Consider the following 20,582-nt stretch of genomic DNA (forward strand, 5'->3'; position numbering starts at 1 on the left):
TCTGTAGTGACGATACATGTTGGGTGTGATGATGATGATGATGAGTTCTGTAGTGATGATACATGTTGGGTGTGATGATGATGATGATGATGAGTTCTGTAGTGATGATACATGTTGGGTGTGATGATGATGATGAGTTCTGTAGTGATGATACATGTTGGGTGTGATGATGATGATGATGATGAGTTCTGTAGTGATGATACATGTTGGGTGTGATGATGATGAGTTCTGTAGTGAGGATACATGTTGGGTGTGATGATCATGATTTCTGTAGTGATGATACATGTTGGGTGTGATGATGATGAGTTCTGTAGTGATGATACATGTTGGGTGTGATGATGATGAGTTCTGTAGTGATGATACATGTTGGGTGTGATGATGATGATGAGTTCTGTAGTGAGGATACATGTTGGGTGTGATGATGATGATGATGATGAGTTCTGTAGTGATGATACATGTTGGGTGTGATGATGATGATGAGTTCTGTAGTGAGGATACATGTTGGGTGTGATGATGATGATTTCTGTAGTGATGATACATGTTGGGTGTGATGATGATGATGATGATGATGAGTTCTGTAGTGATGATACGTGTTGGGTGTGATGATGATGATGATGATGATGAGTTCTGTAGTGATGATACATGTTGGGTGTGATGATGATGATGAGTTCTGTAGTGATGATACATGTTGGGTGTGATGATGATGATGATGAGTTCTGTAGTGATGATACATGTTGGGTGTGATGATGATGATGATGATGATGAGTTCTGTAGTGATGATACATGTTGGGTGTGATGATGATGATGAGTTCTGTAGTGATGATACATGTTGGGTGTGATGATGATGATGATGATGAGTTCTGTAGTGATGATACATGTTGGGTGTGATGATGATGAGTTCTGTAGTGAGGATACATGTTGGGTGTGATGATCATGATTTCTGTAGTGATGATACATGTTGGGTGTGATGATGATGATGATGATGAGTTCTGTAGTGATGATACATGTTGGGTGTGATGATGATGATGAGTTCTGTAGTGATGATACATGTTGGGTGTGATGATGATGATGATGATGAGTTCTGTAGTGATGATACATGTTGGGTGTGATGATGATGAGTTCTGTAGTGAGGATACATGTTGGGTGTGATGATCATGATTTCTGTAGTGATGATACATGTTGGGTGTGATGATGATGAGTTCTGTAGTGATGATACATGTTGGGTGTGATGATGATGATGAGTTCTGTAGTGAGGATACATGTTGGGTGTGATGATGATGATGATGATGAGTTCTGTAGTGATGATACATGTTGGGTGTGATGATGATGATGAGTTCTGTAGTGAGGATACATGTTGGGTGTGATGATGATGATTTCTGTAGTGATGATACATGTTGGGTGTGATGATGATGATGATGATGATGAGTTCTGTAGTGAGGATACATGTTGGGTGTGATGATGATGATGATGATGAGTTCTGTAGTGATGATACATGTTGGGTGTGATGATGATGATGAGTTCTGTAGTGAGGATACATGTTGGGTGTGATGATGATGATTTCTGTAGTGATGATACATGTTGGGTGTGATGATGATGATGATGAGTTCTGTAGTGATGATACATGTTGGGTGTGATGATGATGATGAGTTCTGTAGTGATGATACATGTTGGGTGTGATGATGATGATGATGAGTTCTGTAGTGATGATACATGTTGGGTGTGATGATGATGATAATGAGTTCTGTAGTGAGGATACATGTTGGGTGTGATGATGATGACGATGAGTTCTGTAGTGACGATACATGTTGGGTGTGATGATGATGATGAGTTCTGTAGTGATGATACATGTTGGGTGTGATGATGATGATGATGAGTTCTGTAGTGATGATACATGTTGGGTGTGATGATGATGATGAGTTCTGTAGTGATGATACATGTTGGGTGTGATGATGATGATGATGAGTTCTGTAGTGAGGATACATGTTGGGTGTGATGATGATGATGATGAGTTCTGTAGTGATGATACATGTTGGGTGTGATGATGATGATGAGTTCTGTAGTGAGGATACATGTTGGGTGTGATGATGATGATGAGTTCTGTAGTGAGGATACATGTTGGGTGTGATGATGATGATGATGAGTTCTGTAGTGATGATACATGTTGGGTGTGATGATGATGATGAGTTCTGTAGTGAGGATACATGTTGGGTGTGATGATGATGAGTTCTGTAGTGATGATACATGTTGGGTGTGATGATGATGATGAGTTCTGTAGTGATGATACATGTTGGGTGTGATGATGATGATGATGAGTTCTGTAGTGATGATACATGTTGGGTGTGATGATGATGATGATGAGTTCTGTAGTGATGATACATGTTGGGTGTGATGATGATGATGAGTTCTGTAGTGATGATACATGTTGGGTGTGATGATGATGAGTTCTGTAGTGATGATACATGTTGGGTGTGATGATGATGATGAGTTCTGTAGTGACGATACATGTTGGGTGTGATGATGATGATGATGATGAGTTCTGTAGTGATGATACATGTTGGGTGTGATGATGATGATGATGATGAGTTCTGTAGTGATGATACATGTTGGGTGTGATGATGATGAGTTCTGTAGTGATGATACGTGTTGGGTGTGATGATGATGAGTTCTGTAGTGATGATACATGTTGGGTGTGATGATGATGAGTTCTGTAGTGAGGATAAATGTTGGGTGTGATGATCATGATTTCTGTAGTGATGATACATGTTGGGTGTGATGATGATGAGTTCTGTAGTGATGATACATGTTGGGTGTGATGATGATGATGAGTTCTGTAGTGATGATACATGTTGGGTGTGATGATGATGATTTCTGTAGTGATGATACATGTTGGGTGTGATGATGATGATGATGAGTTCTGTAGTGAGGATACATGTTGGGTGTGATGATGATGATGATGATGAGTTCTGTAGTGATGATGATGATGAGTTCTGTAGTGATGATACATGTTGGGTGTGATGATGATGAGTTCTGTAGTGATGATACATGTTGGGTGTGATGATGATGATGATGATGATGATGAGTTCTGTAGTGATGATACATGTTGGGTGTGATGATGATGATGAGTTCTGTAGTGACGATACATGTTGGGTGTGATGATGATGATGAGTTCTGTAGTGATGATACATGTTGGGTGTGATGATGATGAGTTCTGTAGTGATGATACATGTTGGGTGTGATGATGATGATGAGTTCTGTAGTGATGATACATGTTGGGTGTGATGATGATGATGATGATGAGTTCTGTAGTGATGATACATGTTGGGTGTGATGATGATGAGTTCTGTAGTGATGATACGTGTTGGGTGTGATGATGATGAGTTCTGTAGTGATGATACATGTTGGGTGTGATGATGATGAGTTCTGTAGTGAGGATAAATGTTGGGTGTGATGATCATGATTTCTGTAGTGATGATACATGTTGGGTGTGATGATGATGAGTTCTGTAGTGATGATACATGTTGGGTGTGATGATGATGAGTTCTGTAGTGATGATACATGTTGGGTGTGATGATGATGATGAGTTCTGTAGTGATGATACATGTTGGGTGTGATGATGATGATTTCTGTAGTGATGATACATGTTGGGTGTGATGATGATGATGATGAGTTCTGTAGTGAGGATACATGTTGGGTGTGATGATGATGATGATGAGTTCTGTAGTGATGATGATGATGAGTTCTGTAGTGATGATACATGTTGGGTGTGATGATGATGAGTTCTGTAGTGATGATACATGTTGGGTGTGATGATGATGATGATGATGATGATGAGTTCTGTAGTGAGGATACATGTTGGGTGTGATGATGATGATGAGTTCTGTAGTGATGATACATGTTGGGTGTGATGATGATGATGAGTTCTGTAGTGACGATACATGTTGGGTGTGATGATGATGATGAGTTCTGTAGTGATGATACATGTTGGGTGTGATGATGATGATGAGTTCTGTAGTGATGATACATGTTGGGTGTGATGATGATGATGAGTTCTGTAGTGATGATACATGTTGGGTGTGATGATGATGATTTCTGTAGTGATGATACATGTTGGGTGTGATGATTATGATGATGATGAGTTCTGTAGTGAGGATACATGTTGGGTGTGATGATGATGATGATGAGTTCTGTAGTGATGATACATGTTGGGTGTGATGATGATGATGATGAGTTCTGTAGTGATGATACATGTTGGGTGTGATGATGATGAGTTCTGTAGTGATGATACATGTTGGGTGTGATGATGATGATGAGTTCTGTAGTGAGGATACATGTTGGGTGTGATGATGATGATGATGAGTTCTGTAGTGATGATACATGTTGGGTGTGATGATGATGATGATGAGTTCTGTAGTGATGATACATGTTGGGTGTGATGATGATGAGTTCTGTAGTGATGATACATGTTGGGTGTGATGATGATGATGAGTTCTGTAGTGAGGATACATGTTGGGTGTGATGATGATGATGATGATGATGATGAGTTCTGTAGTGATGATACATGTTGGGTGTGATGATGATGAGTTCTGTAGTGATGATACATGTTGGGTGTGATGATGATGATGATGATGATGAGTTCTGTAGTGATGATACATGTTGGGTGTGATGATGATGATGATGAGTTCTGTAGTGAGGATACATGTTGGGTGTGATGATGATGATGATGAGTTCTGTAGTGATGATACATGTTGGGTGTGATGATGATGAGTTCTGTAGTGACGATACATGTTGGGTGTGATGATGATGATGATGATGATGATGAGTTCTGTAGTGAGGATACATGTTGGGTGTGATGATGATGATGAGTTCTGTAGTGATGATACATGTTGGGTGTGATGATGATGAGTTCTGTAGTGATGATACGTGTTGGGTGTGATGATGATGAGTTCTGTAGTGATGATACATGTTGGGTGTGATGATGATGATGAGTTCTGTAGTGATGATACATGTTGGGTGTGATGATGATGAGTTCTGTAGTGATGATACATGTTGGGTGTGATGATGATGATGAGTTCTGTAGTGATGATACATGTTGGGTGTGATGATGATGATGAGTTCTGTAGTGATGATACATGTTGGGTGTGATGATGATGAGTTCTGTAGTGATGATACATGTTGGGTGTGATGATGATGATGAGTTCTGTAGTGATGATACATGTTGGGTGTGATGATGATGATGATGATGAGTTCTGTAGTGATGATACATGTTGGGTGTGATGATGATGAGTTCTGTAGTGATGATACGTGTTGGGTGTGATGATGATGAGTTCTGTAGTGATGATACATGTTGGGTGTGATGATGATGAGTTCTGTAGTGAGGATAAATGTTGGGTGTGATGATCATGATTTCTGTAGTGATGATACATGTTGGGTGTGATGATGATGAGTTCTGTAGTGATGATACATGTTGGGTGTGATGATGATGATGAGTTCTGTAGTGATGATACATGTTGGGTGTGATGATGATGATGAGTTCTGTAGTGATGATACATGTTGGGTGTGATGATGATGATTTCTGTAGTGATGATACATGTTGGGTGTGATGATGATGATGATGAGTTCTGTAGTGAGGATACATGTTGGGTGTGATGATGATGATGATGAGTTCTGTAGTGATGATGATGATGAGTTCTGTAGTGATGATACATGTTGGGTGTGATGATGATGAGTTCTGTAGTGATGATACATGTTGGGTGTGATGATGATGATGATGATGATGATGAGTTCTGTAGTGAGGATACATGTTGGGTGTGATGATGATGATGAGTTCTGTAGTGATGATACATGTTGGGTGTGATGATGATGATGAGTTCTGTAGTGACGATACATGTTGGGTGTGATGATGATGATGAGTTCTGTAGTGATGATACATGTTGGGTGTGATGATGATGATGAGTTCTGTAGTGATGATACATGTTGGGTGTGATGATGATGATGAGTTCTGTAGTGATGATACATGTTGGGTGTGATGATGATGATTTCTGTAGTGATGATACATGTTGGGTGTGATGATTATGATGATGATGAGTTCTGTAGTGAGGATACATGTTGGGTGTGATGATGATGATGATGAGTTCTGTAGTGATGATACATGTTGGGTGTGATGATGATGATGATGAGTTCTGTAGTGATGATACATGTTGGGTGTGATGATGATGAGTTCTGTAGTGATGATACATGTTGGGTGTGATGATGATGATGAGTTCTGTAGTGAGGATACATGTTGGGTGTGATGATGATGATGATGAGTTCTGTAGTGATGATACATGTTGGGTGTGATGATGATGATGATGAGTTCTGTAGTGATGATACATGTTGGGTGTGATGATGATGAGTTCTGTAGTGATGATACATGTTGGGTGTGATGATGATGATGAGTTCTGTAGTGAGGATACATGTTGGGTGTGATGATGATGATGATGATGATGATGAGTTCTGTAGTGATGATACATGTTGGGTGTGATGATGATGAGTTCTGTAGTGATGATACATGTTGGGTGTGATGATGATGATGATGATGATGAGTTCTGTAGTGATGATACATGTTGGGTGTGATGATGATGATGATGAGTTCTGTAGTGAGGATACATGTTGGGTGTGATGATGATGATGATGAGTTCTGTAGTGATGATACATGTTGGGTGTGATGATGATGAGTTCTGTAGTGACGATACATGTTGGGTGTGATGATGATGATGATGATGATGATGATGAGTTCTGTAGTGAGGATACATGTTGGGTGTGATGATGATGATGAGTTCTGTAGTGATGATACATGTTGGGTGTGATGATGATGAGTTCTGTAGTGATGATACGTGTTGGGTGTGATGATGATGAGTTCTGTAGTGATGATACATGTTGGGTGTGATGATGATGATGAGTTCTGTAGTGATGATACATGTTGGGTGTGATGATGATGAGTTCTGTAGTGATGATACATGTTGGGTGTGATGATGATGATGAGTTCTGTAGTGATGATACATGTTGGGTGTGATGATGATGATGAGTTCTGTAGTGAGGATACATGTTGGGTGTGATGATGATGATGAGTTCTGTAGTGATGATACATGTTGGGTGTGATGATGATGATGATGAGTTCTGTAGTGAGGATACATGTTGGGTGTGATGATGATGATGAGTTCTGTAGTGATGATACATGTTGGGTGTGATGATGATGATGATGATGAGTTCTGTAGTGAGGATACATGTTGGGTGTGATGATGATGAGGAGTTCTGTAGTGATGATACATGTTGGGTGTGATGATGATGATGATGAGTTCTGTAGTGATGATACATGTTGGGTGTGATGATGATGAGTTCTGTAGTGATGATACATGTTGGGTGTGATGATGATGATGAGTTCTGTAGTGATGATACATGTTGGGTGTGATGATGATGAGTTCTGTAGTGATGATACATGTTGGGTGTGATGATGATGATGAGTTCTGTAGTGATGATACATGTTGGGTGTGGTGATGATTATGATGAGTTCTGTAGTGATGATACATGTTGGGTGTGATGATGATGATGAGTTCTGTAGTGAGGATACATGTTGGGTGTGATGATGATGATGATGATGAGTTCTGTAGTGATGATACATGTTGGGTGTGATGATGATGATGAGTTCTGTAGTGATGATACATGTTGGGTGTGATGATGATGATGATGAGTTCTGTAGTGATGATACATGTTGGGTGTGATGATGATGATGAGTTCTGTAGTGATGATACATGTTGGGTGTGATGATGATGATGATGAGTTCTGTAGTGATGATACATGTTGGGTGTGATGATGATGATGATGAGTTCTGTAGTGATGATACATGTTGGGTGTGATGATGATGATGAGTTCTGTAGTGATGATACATGTTGGGTGTGATGATGATGATGAGTTCTGTAGTGATGATACATGTTGGGTGTGATGATAATGAGTTCTGTAGTGATGATACATGTTGGGTGTGATGATGATGATGATGAGTTCTGTAGTGATGATACATGTTGGGTGTGATGATGATGATAATGAGTTCTGTAGTGAGGATACATGTTGGGTGTGATGATGATGATGAGTTCTGTAGTGATGATACGTGTTGGGTGTGATGATGATGATGATGATGATGATGAGTTCTGTAGTGATGATACATGTTGGGTGTGATGATGATGATGAGTTCTGTAGTGATGATACATGTTGGGTGTGATGATGATGATGATGAGTTCTGTAGTGATGATACATGTTGGGTGTGATGATGATGAGTTCTGTAGTGATGATACATGTTGGGTGTGATGATGATGAGTTCTGTAGTGATGATACATGTTGGGTGTGATGATGATGATGAGTTCTGTAGTGACGATACATGTTGGGTGTGATGATGATGACGAGTTCTGTAGTGATGATACATGTTGGGTGTGATGATGATGATGAGTTCTGTAGTGATGATACATGTTGGGTGTGATGATGATGATGATGAGTTCTGTAGTGATGATACATGTTGGGTGTGATGATGATGATGAGTTCTGTAGTGACGATACATGTTGGGTGTGATGATGATGATGAGTTCTGTAGTGATGATACATGTTGGGTGTGATGTTGATGATGAGTTCTGTAGTGATGATACATGTTGGGTGTGATGATGATGATGATGAGTTCTGTAGTGAGGATACATGTTGGGTGTGATGATGATGATGATGAGTTCTGTAGTGATGATGATGATGAGTTCTGTAGTGATGATACGTGTTGGGTGTGATGATGATGAGTTCTGTAGTGATGATACATGTTGGGTGTGATGATGATGATGATGAGTTCTGTAGTGAGGATACATGTTGGGTGTGATGATGATGATGATGAGTTCTGTAGTGATGATGATGATGAGTTCTGTAGTGATGATACGTGTTGGGTGTGATGATGATGAGTTCTGTAGTGATGATACATGTTGGGTGTGATGATGATGATGATGAGTTCTGTAGTGAGGATACATGTTGGGTGTGATGATGATGATGATGAGTTCTGTAGTGATGATGATGATGAGTTCTGTAGTGATGATACGTGTTGGGTGTGATGATGATGAGTTCTGTAGTGATGATACATGTTGGGTGTGATGATGATGATGAGTTCTGTAGTGATGATACATGTTGGGTGTGATGATGATGATGAGTTCTGTAGTGATGATACGTGTTGGGTGTGATGATGATGATGATGATGAGTTCTGTAGTGATGATACATGTTGGGTGTGATGATGATGATGAGTTCTGTAGTGATGATACATGTTGGGTGTGATGATGATGAGTTCTGTAGTGATGATACATGTTGGGTGTGATGATGATGATGAGTTCTGTAGTGATGATACATGTTGGGTGTGGTGATGATGATGATGAGTTCTGTAGTGATGATACATGTTGGGTGTGATGATGATGATGAGTTCTGTAGTGATGATACATGTTGGGTGTGATGATGATGATGATGATGAGTTCTGTAGTGATGATACATGTTGGGTGTGATGATGATGATGATGATGAGTTCTGTAGTGATGATACATGTTGGGTGTGGTGATGATGATGATGAGTTCTGTAGTGATGATACATGTTGGGTGTGGTGATGATGATGATGAGTTCTGTAGTGATGATACATGTTGGGTGTGGTGATGATGATGATGAGTTCTGTAGTGATGATACATGTTGGGTGTGATGATGATGAGTTCTGTAGTGATGATACATGTTGGGTGTGATGATGATGATGAGTTCTGTAGTGATGATACATGTTGGGTGTGATGATGATGATGAGTTCTGTAGTGATGATACATGTTGGGTGTGGTGATGATGATGATGAGTTCTGTAGTGATGATACATGTTGGGTGTGATGATGATGATGATGAGTTCTGTAGTGATGATACATGTTGGGTGTGATGATGATGAGTTCTGTAGTGATGATACATGTTGGGTGTGATGATGATGATGATGATGAGTTCTGTAGTGACGATACATGTTGGGTGTGATGATGATGATGAGTTCTGTAGTGATGATACGTGTTGGGTGTGATGATGATGATGATGATGATGAGTTCTGTAGTGATGATACATGTTGGGTGTGATGATGATGATGAGTTCTGTAGTGATGATACATGTTGGGTGTGATGATGATGAGTTCTGTAGTGATGATACATGTTGGGTGTGATGATGATGATGAGTTCTGTAGTGATGATACATGTTGGGTGTGATGATGATGATGAGTTCTGTAGTGATGATACATGTTGGGTGTGATGATGATGAGTTCTGTAGTGATGATACATGTTGGGTGTGATGATGATGAGTTCTGTAGTGATGATACATGTTGGGTGTGATGATGATGATGATGATGAGTTCTGTAGTGATGATACGTGTTGGGTGTGATGATGATGATGATGATGAGTTCTGTAGTGATGATACATGTTGGGTGTGATGATGATGATGAGTTCTGTAGTGATGATACATGTTGGGTGTGATGATGATGAGTTCTGTAGTGATGATACATGTTGGGTGTGATGATGATGATGAGTTCTGTAGTGATGATACATGTTGGGTGTGGTGATGATGATGATGAGTTCTGTAGTGATGATACATGTTGGGTGTGATGATGATGATGAGTTCTGTAGTGATGATACATGTTGGGTGTGATGATGATGATGATGATGAGTTCTGTAGTGATGATACATGTTGGGTGTGATGATGATGATGATGATGAGTTCTGTAGTGATGATACATGTTGGGTGTGGTGATGATGATGATGAGTTCTGTAGTGATGATACATGTTGGGTGTGGTGATGATGATGATGAGTTCTGTAGTGATGATACATGTTGGGTGTGGTGATGATGATGATGAGTTCTGTAGTGATGATACATGTTGGGTGTGGTGATGATGATGATGAGTTCTGTAGTGATGATACATGTTGGGTGTGATGATGATGATGAGTTCTGTAGTGACGATACATGTTGGGTGTGATGATGATGATGAGTTCTGTAGTGATGATACATGTTGGGTGTGATGTTGATGATGAGTTCTGTAGTGATGATACATGTTGGGTGTGATGATGATGATGATGAGTTCTGTAGTGATGATGATGATGAGTTCTGTAGTGATGATACGTGTTGGGTGTGATGATGATGAGTTCTGTAGTGATGATACATGTTGGGTGTGATGATGATGATGATGAGTTCTGTAGTGATGATACGTGTTGGGTGTGATGATGATGATGATGATGATGAGTTCTGTAGTGATGATACATGTTGGGTGTGATGATGATGATGAGTTCTGTAGTGATGATACGTGTTGGGTGTGATGATGATGAGTTCTGTAGTGAGGATACATGTTGGGGGTTGTTGTTTTTACACATTTGGTGGGACACTGGGGGGATGAGACGTGTTATTCGGATGTTTCCCTCGTGTTTAGCTCTGTGGTGTATAATAATGGATCTTTATATATTTCGTCGGCTGCTGCTGGTTTCTTCTTTCCTTTACTCATTTCTACTGTGCCTGATGATAGGTGACACCAGAGAACAGTAGAGCGATACTTTACTGCTGGTCTGTCATGACTGCGCTGTACTCACCGGATGACACGGGGCTGTCTCCAAAATGCAGGGGGATGGGCGGACTCGGAGGCGCTGTGATTGGTTGGCTGCGTTTCCGGGATTTCGCCGCAGATAGCTGGAGCATACGTGCGGAGCGGCTGACACAGGCTGGGGGAAGGGAACTCGTTTTCTGGAGCTTTTCTCTCAGTGTCGTCTCAATACGACTCCTAATGGTAAAGACATAAGACGTGAGGGGGGCAGGAGACTGAACCTCCAAAAACACCAGCGCACGTGTCCTGCATCCTCGAGACGGAAATAATACCCACCACCATGTGACAGTAACAGCCAATCACAGGAGGAGGGAGCCATGAGGTCACGTGACTACCTTCCCGAGTGTCAGAGGTTCTGCAGTATAGAACCAGAGGAGTGGGGGATGGGAGATTTTTACTGTGACATTTGCACCATCTTTCCCTTTTTTTTTTTAATAGAGAAAAACTGCAGTGTAAAGTATAGGCAGTGGGGAAGTAGCTGAGACAGGTGGTGGGTTATAAACTATCTTTAGCTTCAATTGGCAATGCAACAAAGCTGGAGTACTTGTTTATAGCTATGCCCTAATGGAGCAGAACTGCAGGGTAAAACATGGGGGATGGAGAGAACAGCAGTCTGCAATCCACCTCACGTCTCATCAGGCTCTAATACACAGATATACAGTATACAGCCACCTATATAACACACGTATCAGATCTGTCATCTCTGGAGACCTAGAAATCCTGAACTAAAGAAAAGAGAAATATCTGAGAGCTTCTTACCAGACCTCCGGCTCCTCCACGTCCATCGTGGACTTCTCTCTGGGATGAGGTGGTGAGACTGGTGAGGAGCTGCCGGCCTGTAAGAAGCAGAGGAGACTCCACTCATAACACTGCGGGTCCTCCACCCAATCAGGTCACATCACTGCAGGATCCAAGGACCTCCATAGACCCGGTGCAGAGAACACGTGACACCCAGCACAGCCAATGCATGACTTAAGGTATGTTTGATGCTTCCGCTATCTTCGACCTTACACCCCAAACCCCAATAAGAGACCACACATGAATTTTGGTGTAAAGGCCACAGCAGCCATTTATTAAACACACCTTTTTTTCTGAAAAGAGCATAACCATAAACACATCATAACTCCATGATAACATCCTGCTCTATTTCCCAACTCCAGATAAAGGATCCTTGAAGGCACTTCAATCATTAAACTCCATCGTTTCCTTATTAGGTCTGGACCCCTTACCCTACAGCCGTTCTGCACCTGACCCGAGGGCACCAACCATGTCCAAGACCTCTCTCTCCCTTCCTGGGGACCCTGCCCATCAGGAATATATATGAGCTGGGTAACCACTCCCCAGCCCCTCCAATACTATCCCGGGTTAAACGCCCCGAGTTCTCTTGCAACAATCTCCATTGTTGCTTCTCCTTCTTACCATTCCGTGCCTCCAAAGACCCCTCCTCCTACCGCCACGACAATCATGTGTGACCCCTTACACATGATTGTCCCTCCACAACTGCAGGGCTTTCTCCATGCCCTCCTTAATGTCCAGGGTCCACATATCCAGACCCACCTCGTTTAGATGAACACCATCCGCCCTGAGGAAACCGACCTCTCTGCCCTCCAACTCCTTATGCCGCACCACAACACCGCCATTGCGTGCCACAAATCTGCCAACTACCTTGTTGACCTTTGCTCGCGCTTTGTTTAAGCTATGTACGGAACGTGCCTGCCGCCACACCTTGCGAGCCACAATATCTGACCAGACAATAACCACTCCTGGGAACGCCGACCACAACCGCAAAAGGTCAATCTTCACATCCCTCACTAAATCCCTGGACGACCGAATGCCCAAATCATTGCCGCCAAGGTGCACCACTAAGATATCCGGCGCCCTGTCCAAACCTGCATAAAATTGTACCTCTGGTAACAGCCTACACCACAGCATGCCCCGCAGGCCCAACCATCTGACCTGCACCTCTGCGTGATCCATGCCCAACTGCCGTCCGGCCGGACGAACATCAGCACGCACACCTCCCCAGTGTACGTAGGAGTGCCCCATGATCCAAATCAAGCAGGGACCTGCACCTAAAACAACACAAAACAACAACGTAACTACTCCATATCCACCTCCAGCACATCTTATCTCCACCGCCTCACAGCAAGTGAGGCCGCACATACAACCTATATCTGTCTGACTCCCACCTGCCGATCTTCTTAACCATCGCCGGGGATAAACCCCACCGAGCTGCTTCCGTAGCTGCGCCAATTCTAAAGGAATGAGAGCTAAAACCTGCTCCACCTCTGCCGGACAACAGGATACATTTTTTGAACACCTGTGAAAACTGGAATTTTGACAGAGACAGCCCGTCTGCCTGAACCAACAAGGATGCCGGGCCCTCAGGCCTCACCGCAACAAACTCCCGAAAACCGCTGACCGGGCACACCCGCGACCCTGGTAACTCATACAAACGCACCACAAAACCTCTCCCTTCCTGATCTGTCTTAGATCTACGGAGCAAACAAGAAAGGCAGGAGCCATCCAAATCCACATCCGCGTACAATAAACCCCCAGCCACATTCTTACTGGCCGACACCAACTCCGATATCCGGAACGCCCCAAAGAACGCCAAAGAAAAGGCCAGTGTAAATAGCCGCGCTTCAAACGCCAAAACACAAACCTCCCTCAACAACTCACAAATTGCTACCAACAGCTCAAATGACACCGGCTTCCTGAGATCCCTAACTGCGGAACCCCTCCTGAAACCCTTCATTGCCTGCCGCACCAGAAAGGACTTAGTCACGTCCTCCTCACCTTTCTTCTTGAACCAAAAAGCCAAGGCCGACAAACTGCGAGCGACCGTTGCTGCAGACGCCCCCTCACTGTACGCCTTTCCTATAAAATACAGCAAACACGCCTGCCGATCTGCAATACCTGCCTGCACATTATCCAACAACGCCTCCCATACCTGCCACACCGCACTGTACCTCTGCCACGTGACCGCACTAACCGACCTTTCCACGAGCGACATCGCCATTGTCACACCACCTTCCACAGATGCTCTGGACACGGCAGGCCATGAGACTCCGCCCCCGGCGCCAGCAGACGAAACCTGTCCCACTGTTGACGAGAAAGGGAATCAGCCACAGAATTCAGCACCCCAGGAATATGCACTGCGATAAAATGCGCATTCAACATCAAACCTCTCAAAACTAAATGTCGCAATAGCCGCACGACTGGCGGAGAATTAGCTGTCTGCGCATTAACAGCCTGAACGACACCCAGATTGTCACATACGAAACGCACTCTCCGGTCCCGCAGACAATCCCCCCACAACTCCGCCGCCACCACAATCGGGAACAATTCCAGCAGAGCCAAGTTACGGACAAAACCACATTCATGCCATGTATCAGGCCAAACTCCTGCACACCAACCTGCACACCAACCCGCACACCAACCCGCACACCAACCCGCACACCAACCCGCACACCAACCCGCACACCAACCCGCACACCACTGCCTCTGGAAATAAGCCCCAAATCCGCAAGCACCTGACGCATCAGTATACAGCTCCAAGTCCACACTAGACACCGGCTGATACATGAGCACCGACCGCCCATTATAGGTCTGCAAAAACTCCCCCCACACCAACAAATCAGCTTTCAACTCCGCCGACAACCTAATGAAATGATGGGGGGAATGCACCCCTGCGGTAGCACTCGCCAATCGCCTGCAAAACACCCGCCCCATGGGCATAATCCTACAAGCAAAATTCAAATGCCCCAACAAGGATTGCAAGTCCCGCAATTGTATCTTCTTCCTGCGCAGCGCACTCACCACCAACTCTCTCATCTCCAGCAACTTATCATCAGGCAAGCGACACTCCATGTTATCTGAATCAATCATGATTCCCAAAAACTTAATGACCGTCGTGGGTCCCTCAGTTTTTTCAGGCGCCAGAGGTACCCCAAAATCCTTTGCCACTCTCTCCATAGTGTGTAGCAACCCCGCACACACATAGGTACCCGGCGGACCGATAAACAGGAAATCATCCAGATAATGCAGGGCAGATTGCACCTGCGCCTCCCGACGGACCACCCACTCCAAAAACGTGCTAAACATCTCAAAATAAGCGCATGAAATGGAGCAGCCCATCGGGAGGCAACAATCCACAAAATATTCCTCCTGCCAATAACATCCCAGCAAACAAAAACTATCCGGATGCACCGGCAATAAACGAAAAGCGGCCTCAATGTCAGTTTTCGCTAACAGAGAGCCCTTCCCGTATTTCCGAACCCAAACAACCGCCGCATCAAAGTTAGTGTAACTAACCGCGCACAGGGCCGGATCAATGCCGTCATTCACCGACTCGCCTTCCGGATAAGACAAGTGATGAATAAGGCGGAATTTATTCACCTCCTTTTTTGGAACCAAACCTAACGGGGAAACACGCAAATTCTGAACAGGCGGGGAGGAAAACGGCCCCGCCATGCGGCCCAAAGCCACCTCCTTCAGCAGCTTATCCGTAACCAGATCAGGCCGCGCCAAAGCAGACGACAAATTACGGACTACCCCATCACGTCCAACCGACGTACAAGGAATTCGAAAACCTTCTGAAAATCCTAACCACAACAACTCCGCCACTTTCCTATTTGGATAGCCCCTTAAAAACGGGAGCATCCTTTCCACCCTCACCGGCGTCGCCCCTCTTCTGCTCAGCATCTCCCTGCCTGCCCTTATGCTTCTTGAAGCATCTGGACAAACCATGGGCGCCTCCGCAACCGGAGCACTCGTGCTTATATCTACAGTCTGGGCCGAACTTGCAATGCCCCTCATTGTACTGCCAGCAACACCCCTTTCCTGAGGATCCTGACCGACCCGCTGCTGACCCCTGACCGCCGGCCGCATCCCGAAAGGGCTGCTGCCCCTGTTTTGGCGCAGACATCAGACGCATCCATAAACTGATATCCTTGTGATCCCATCGCAACGACGGGCGCACCGACTTCCGCTGACGAAACTGTTCGTCATACCGCAACCACGCATTACCACCGTATACACGATACGCCTCCCCTACCGAATCCATATAACAGAATAGCGCCGAACAGTTCTCCGGCGCCTTCTCACCCACCACACTAGCCAAGATAGCGAAGGCCTGCAGCCAATTCGCAAAATTCCGTGGAATCAAACGATACCGCCGCCGCTCCTCCTCCTCCTTCTTACTTTCATCCGGTTTCCACCGGTCCAAATTAAACTTCTCTAACGGCAGCAAAGAAAAAATCTCAACATATTCATCTTTCCATATCTTTTCCCTAATTTCCACCTTCAAATGTGCCCCCAGCGGGCCCTCAAAACACACATAAACCTCACCTTTAGCGGCGTCAGCCAAACGCACATCCTCCACCACCTTCTTAACTGTACTATCCGCCTCGTCAACCGCTTTTCCCACAGCCACTACGGCACCCACAACCGGCGCCACTTCACTAACACCCGCAATCACTGCCGCAGCCGCACCAGAAATCGCCTCATTAGCAACCGCACTCCCTGCCGCACTAGCAGACGCCTCACTAGCAGCGCCCCATACCCTCGCTGGCGACTGCTCTACGCCTGGCACAATTCTCATAAAATACTCCTGCATCCCTCTAAACAACAATTGCATCTGTGACATTGACAATATCCCCCCCACATCCCCGGCACCACATCCGTGGTAGACTCACCCGGCCGTCCCTGAGGTGACCTCCCAGCGGACGCGTCCATCACTCCAGATAATCCAGGCGTCGGTCGTGACGATCCTGGGGAGTGGTGCTCCTGCACCCCACGCTCCCCGTAGCTCCCCGCACTTCCAGTCGCTGCTGCTCTAGGCTCCGCGGAATGCGGCCCGTCCACGATCCTGCCACCCCCTGGTGGCGTGGCATATTCAGAACGACAGCCCTGCCGATCCAGTCCTTCTGCAGGGCTGTCAAAATAAAATCTTCTTGTCGTCGTCGCTGCCTGTATAGCAGACCGCTGCCCCCCCTCATCCGGATGGGGCCCGGCGTCACTCCAAGAAGTTGCCCGGGTACCTCCGGTCGCTGTCGCCGCCGCACGCCTCCCTGCTCCTGCAGGAGGCGATCTCGCTCCCCATCTAGATGCCGCCCGCCTCTTCCTGCGGGTCGGTGCTGGTGTCCTGATGTCTGTACGCTGAGCTCCTCCGGCACCTGGAGCATCGGCGCCGGAGAAAGCCGTCACTTCCGGACCTGCGCGCGCATCCGGCCCAGCGCGCACATCCGGTCCTGTGCGCGCATCCGGTCTTGCGCGCGCATCCGGTCCCGCCTCCACTTCCGGCGTTGTTGTTGAAGACAGGAGGGAGGAAGATGGCCGCCGCGGCCCCCCCCCCTCCTGTCACCTCCGGTCTCGCCCGCCTGATGGGATTCCTCCCTGACCTCCGTGGACCGTCGCCAGGGTGCAGCTCCGGACCAGCAGGAGGAGGAGGGTCCCTGGAGGGGCTCCCTCGGCGCCGACCAGACCGAGGCGTCTCTGCAGATGAAGGCCTCTCCTGAGGCCTGGAACGCCTGCTGCTGCGTCCCTCACTCTCCTCTCCAGCCGCTGGAACCGGAGGAAGAGCCCCGGCAATCAGCGCATCCAGCCATCCCACGCCGTGCTGCATCGCTGCATCCCGGATCCTGGCCATCGTTGACTCCATCGCCGCTTCCATCAGGTAAGTAAAATTATTTATCTGTATATTTGACTTTTTCACTATAATAACAGGACAAAACTTTCTCCTGTTGTCCAGCGGGAAAGAGGGCTGCCTCTTCCCCGCATGGACTTATATACTTTACTCTCCACCCACCACATATAGATACATTTTGCCCCATGCCCCTTTCACATAACCCTCCAATCCCTATAAATATAGCCTAAAACATAATACCTAGAACATAATAGCCTAGAACTCCCAAACACCTAGTCATGCGCTTCCTTCATTACGGCTGCGCCTACATTACGCTGGGCTTACTGGTCTAATGTAATCACTAATCGTCCCTCTGTCTGCAGTCTCTTCCTCCTGTGCAGTCCCTGTGTGCAGTCTCTTCCTCCTGTGCAGTCAGTGTGTGCAGTCTCTTCCTCCTGTGCAGTCTCTTCCTCCTGTGCAGTCTCTTCCTCCTGTGCAGTCTGTGTGCAGTCTCTTCCTCCTGTGCAGTCTCTTCCTCCTGTGCAGTCACTGTGTGCAGTCTCTTCCTCCTGTGCAGTCACTGTGTGCAGTCTCTTCCTCCCGTGCAGTCACTGTGTGCAGTCTCTTCCTCCTGTGCAGTCCCTGTGTGCAGTCTCTTCCTCCTGTGCAGTCTCTTCCTCCTGTGCTGTCACTGTGTGCAGTCTCTTCCTCCTGTGCAGTCTCTTCCTCCTGTGCAGTCACTGTGTGCAGTCTCTTCCTCCCGTGCAGTCACTGTGTGCAGTCTCTTCCTCCTGTGCAGTCACTGTGTGCAGTCTCTTCCTCCTGTGCAGTCTCTTCCTCCCGTGCAGTCACTGTGTGCAGTCTCTTCCTCCTGTGCAGTCACTGTGTGCAGTCTCTTCCTCCTGTGCAGTCTCTTCCTCCTGTGCAGTCCCTGTGTGCAGTGTCTTCCTCCTGTGCAGTCTCTTCCTCCTGTGCTGTCGCTGTGTGCAGTCTCTTCCTCCTGTGCAGTCTCTTCCTCCTGTGCAGTCCCTGTGTGCAGTCTCTTCCTCCTGTTCAGTCCCTGTGTGCAGTCTCTTCCTCCTGTGCAGTCTCTTCCTCCTGTGCAGTCTCTTCCTCCTGTGCAGTCCCTGTGTGCAGTCTCTTCCTCCTGTGCAGTCTCTTCCTCCTGTGCAGTCTCTTGCTCTTGTGCAGTGTCTGTGTGCAGTCTCTTTCTCCTGTGCAGTCTCTTCCTCCTGTGCAGTCTCTTCCTCCTGTGCAGTCTCTTCCTCCTGTGGAGTCCCTGTGTGCAGTCTCTTCCTCCTGTGCAGTCCCTGTGTGCAGTCTCTTCCTCCTGTGCAGTCCCTGTGTGCAGTCTCTTCCTCCTGTTCAGTCTCTGTGTGCAGTCTCTTGCTCTTGTGCAGTGTCTGTGTGCAGTCTCTTTCTCCTGTGTAGTCTCTTCCTCCTGTGCAGTCACTGTGTGCAGTCTCTTGCTCCTGTGCAGTGTCTGTGTGCAGTCTCTTGCTCTTGTGCAGTCACTGTGTGCAGTCTCTTCCTCCTGTGCAGTCACTGTGTGCAGTCTCTTGCTCTTGTGCAGTGTCTGTGTGCAGTCTCTGTCCCTTCCTGTTACTTGTGCTGCTTCCTTCAGTTTCTGGGACAGGAAGTAGCTGTCTGACCGTTATCAGCTGTATGAGCGCTCATGTTTCGGTCACTCACAGGCTCCTCCCTCCCTCTGTCACAATGAGAAAATCCTCGTCCTCGTGTCCATTAAGGACATGTCAGACAGAGCAGAAACATAACCCTCGTTTATAGATGAGACACAAGGAATGCTGGGAGGTGTAGCTTTATGGTGACATCAGTGAGGGAGGAAGTAGCTAACTTCTTCTCTTACTTGTGTTTCGATAGAACTGGACGTGCGTAGCGTTGGCCCTCCCCCCGCCGGGCGCCTGTTCTCACCCTCCTCATTCAGTGGAGATCGGATACGTATGAATGACAGGCCGAACTGCTCGTGCTTGTTGAAGGGCTGACCGCACGTGACACGGAGACGATCCCACTTCTCCTTCGCTGCGTCTTCTAAGAAGTCTCCTGTGATGACCGGAAGACGGAGAATCAGAGATTATAGGAATCGTTTGGTTTACAAATCGTATTTTCCAAAAAAAACTTCAATTCTATTATTTAATTTTGAATTAATAAATCGGGCGGGGGGGGGGGGGGGGGGTGCGTCGTTCATGTCCATCATTTATTAACCAGAGCAATGAGTATTTCTCGCTCCAGAGAACCGGGGACATCTGTGCACATTTTAATGAGAGCGGTGTAATACTTCAGTTCACCTGTGGGGG

The 20,582-nt window shown here is 45.9% G+C and overlaps 1 protein-coding gene across 3 annotated transcripts in view; it reads right to left on the minus strand.

Moving 5' to 3' along the window:
• Positions 1 to 20,582, minus strand: part of XNDC1N (XRCC1 N-terminal domain containing 1, N-terminal like) — a 64,818-nt gene that overhangs the window by 34,284 nt on the left and 9,952 nt on the right. For all 3 annotated transcript variants that reach the window (XM_075851285.1, XM_075851283.1, XM_075851284.1), the window contains exons 5-7: positions 20,135 to 20,328; positions 12,399 to 12,475; positions 11,629 to 11,816 (exon numbers count right to left, since the gene is read on the minus strand). In XM_075851285.1, coding sequence (XP_075707400.1) covers positions 11,629 to 11,816; positions 12,399 to 12,475; positions 20,135 to 20,328 — 459 coding nt within the window. The remainder of the gene's footprint in view (positions 1 to 11,628; positions 11,817 to 12,398; positions 12,476 to 20,134; positions 20,329 to 20,582) is intronic.

This window comes from Rhinoderma darwinii, chromosome 2 (assembly GCF_050947455.1).
Source record: "Rhinoderma darwinii isolate aRhiDar2 chromosome 2, aRhiDar2.hap1, whole genome shotgun sequence".
Taxonomy (NCBI): Eukaryota; Metazoa; Chordata; class Amphibia; order Anura; family Rhinodermatidae; genus Rhinoderma; species Rhinoderma darwinii.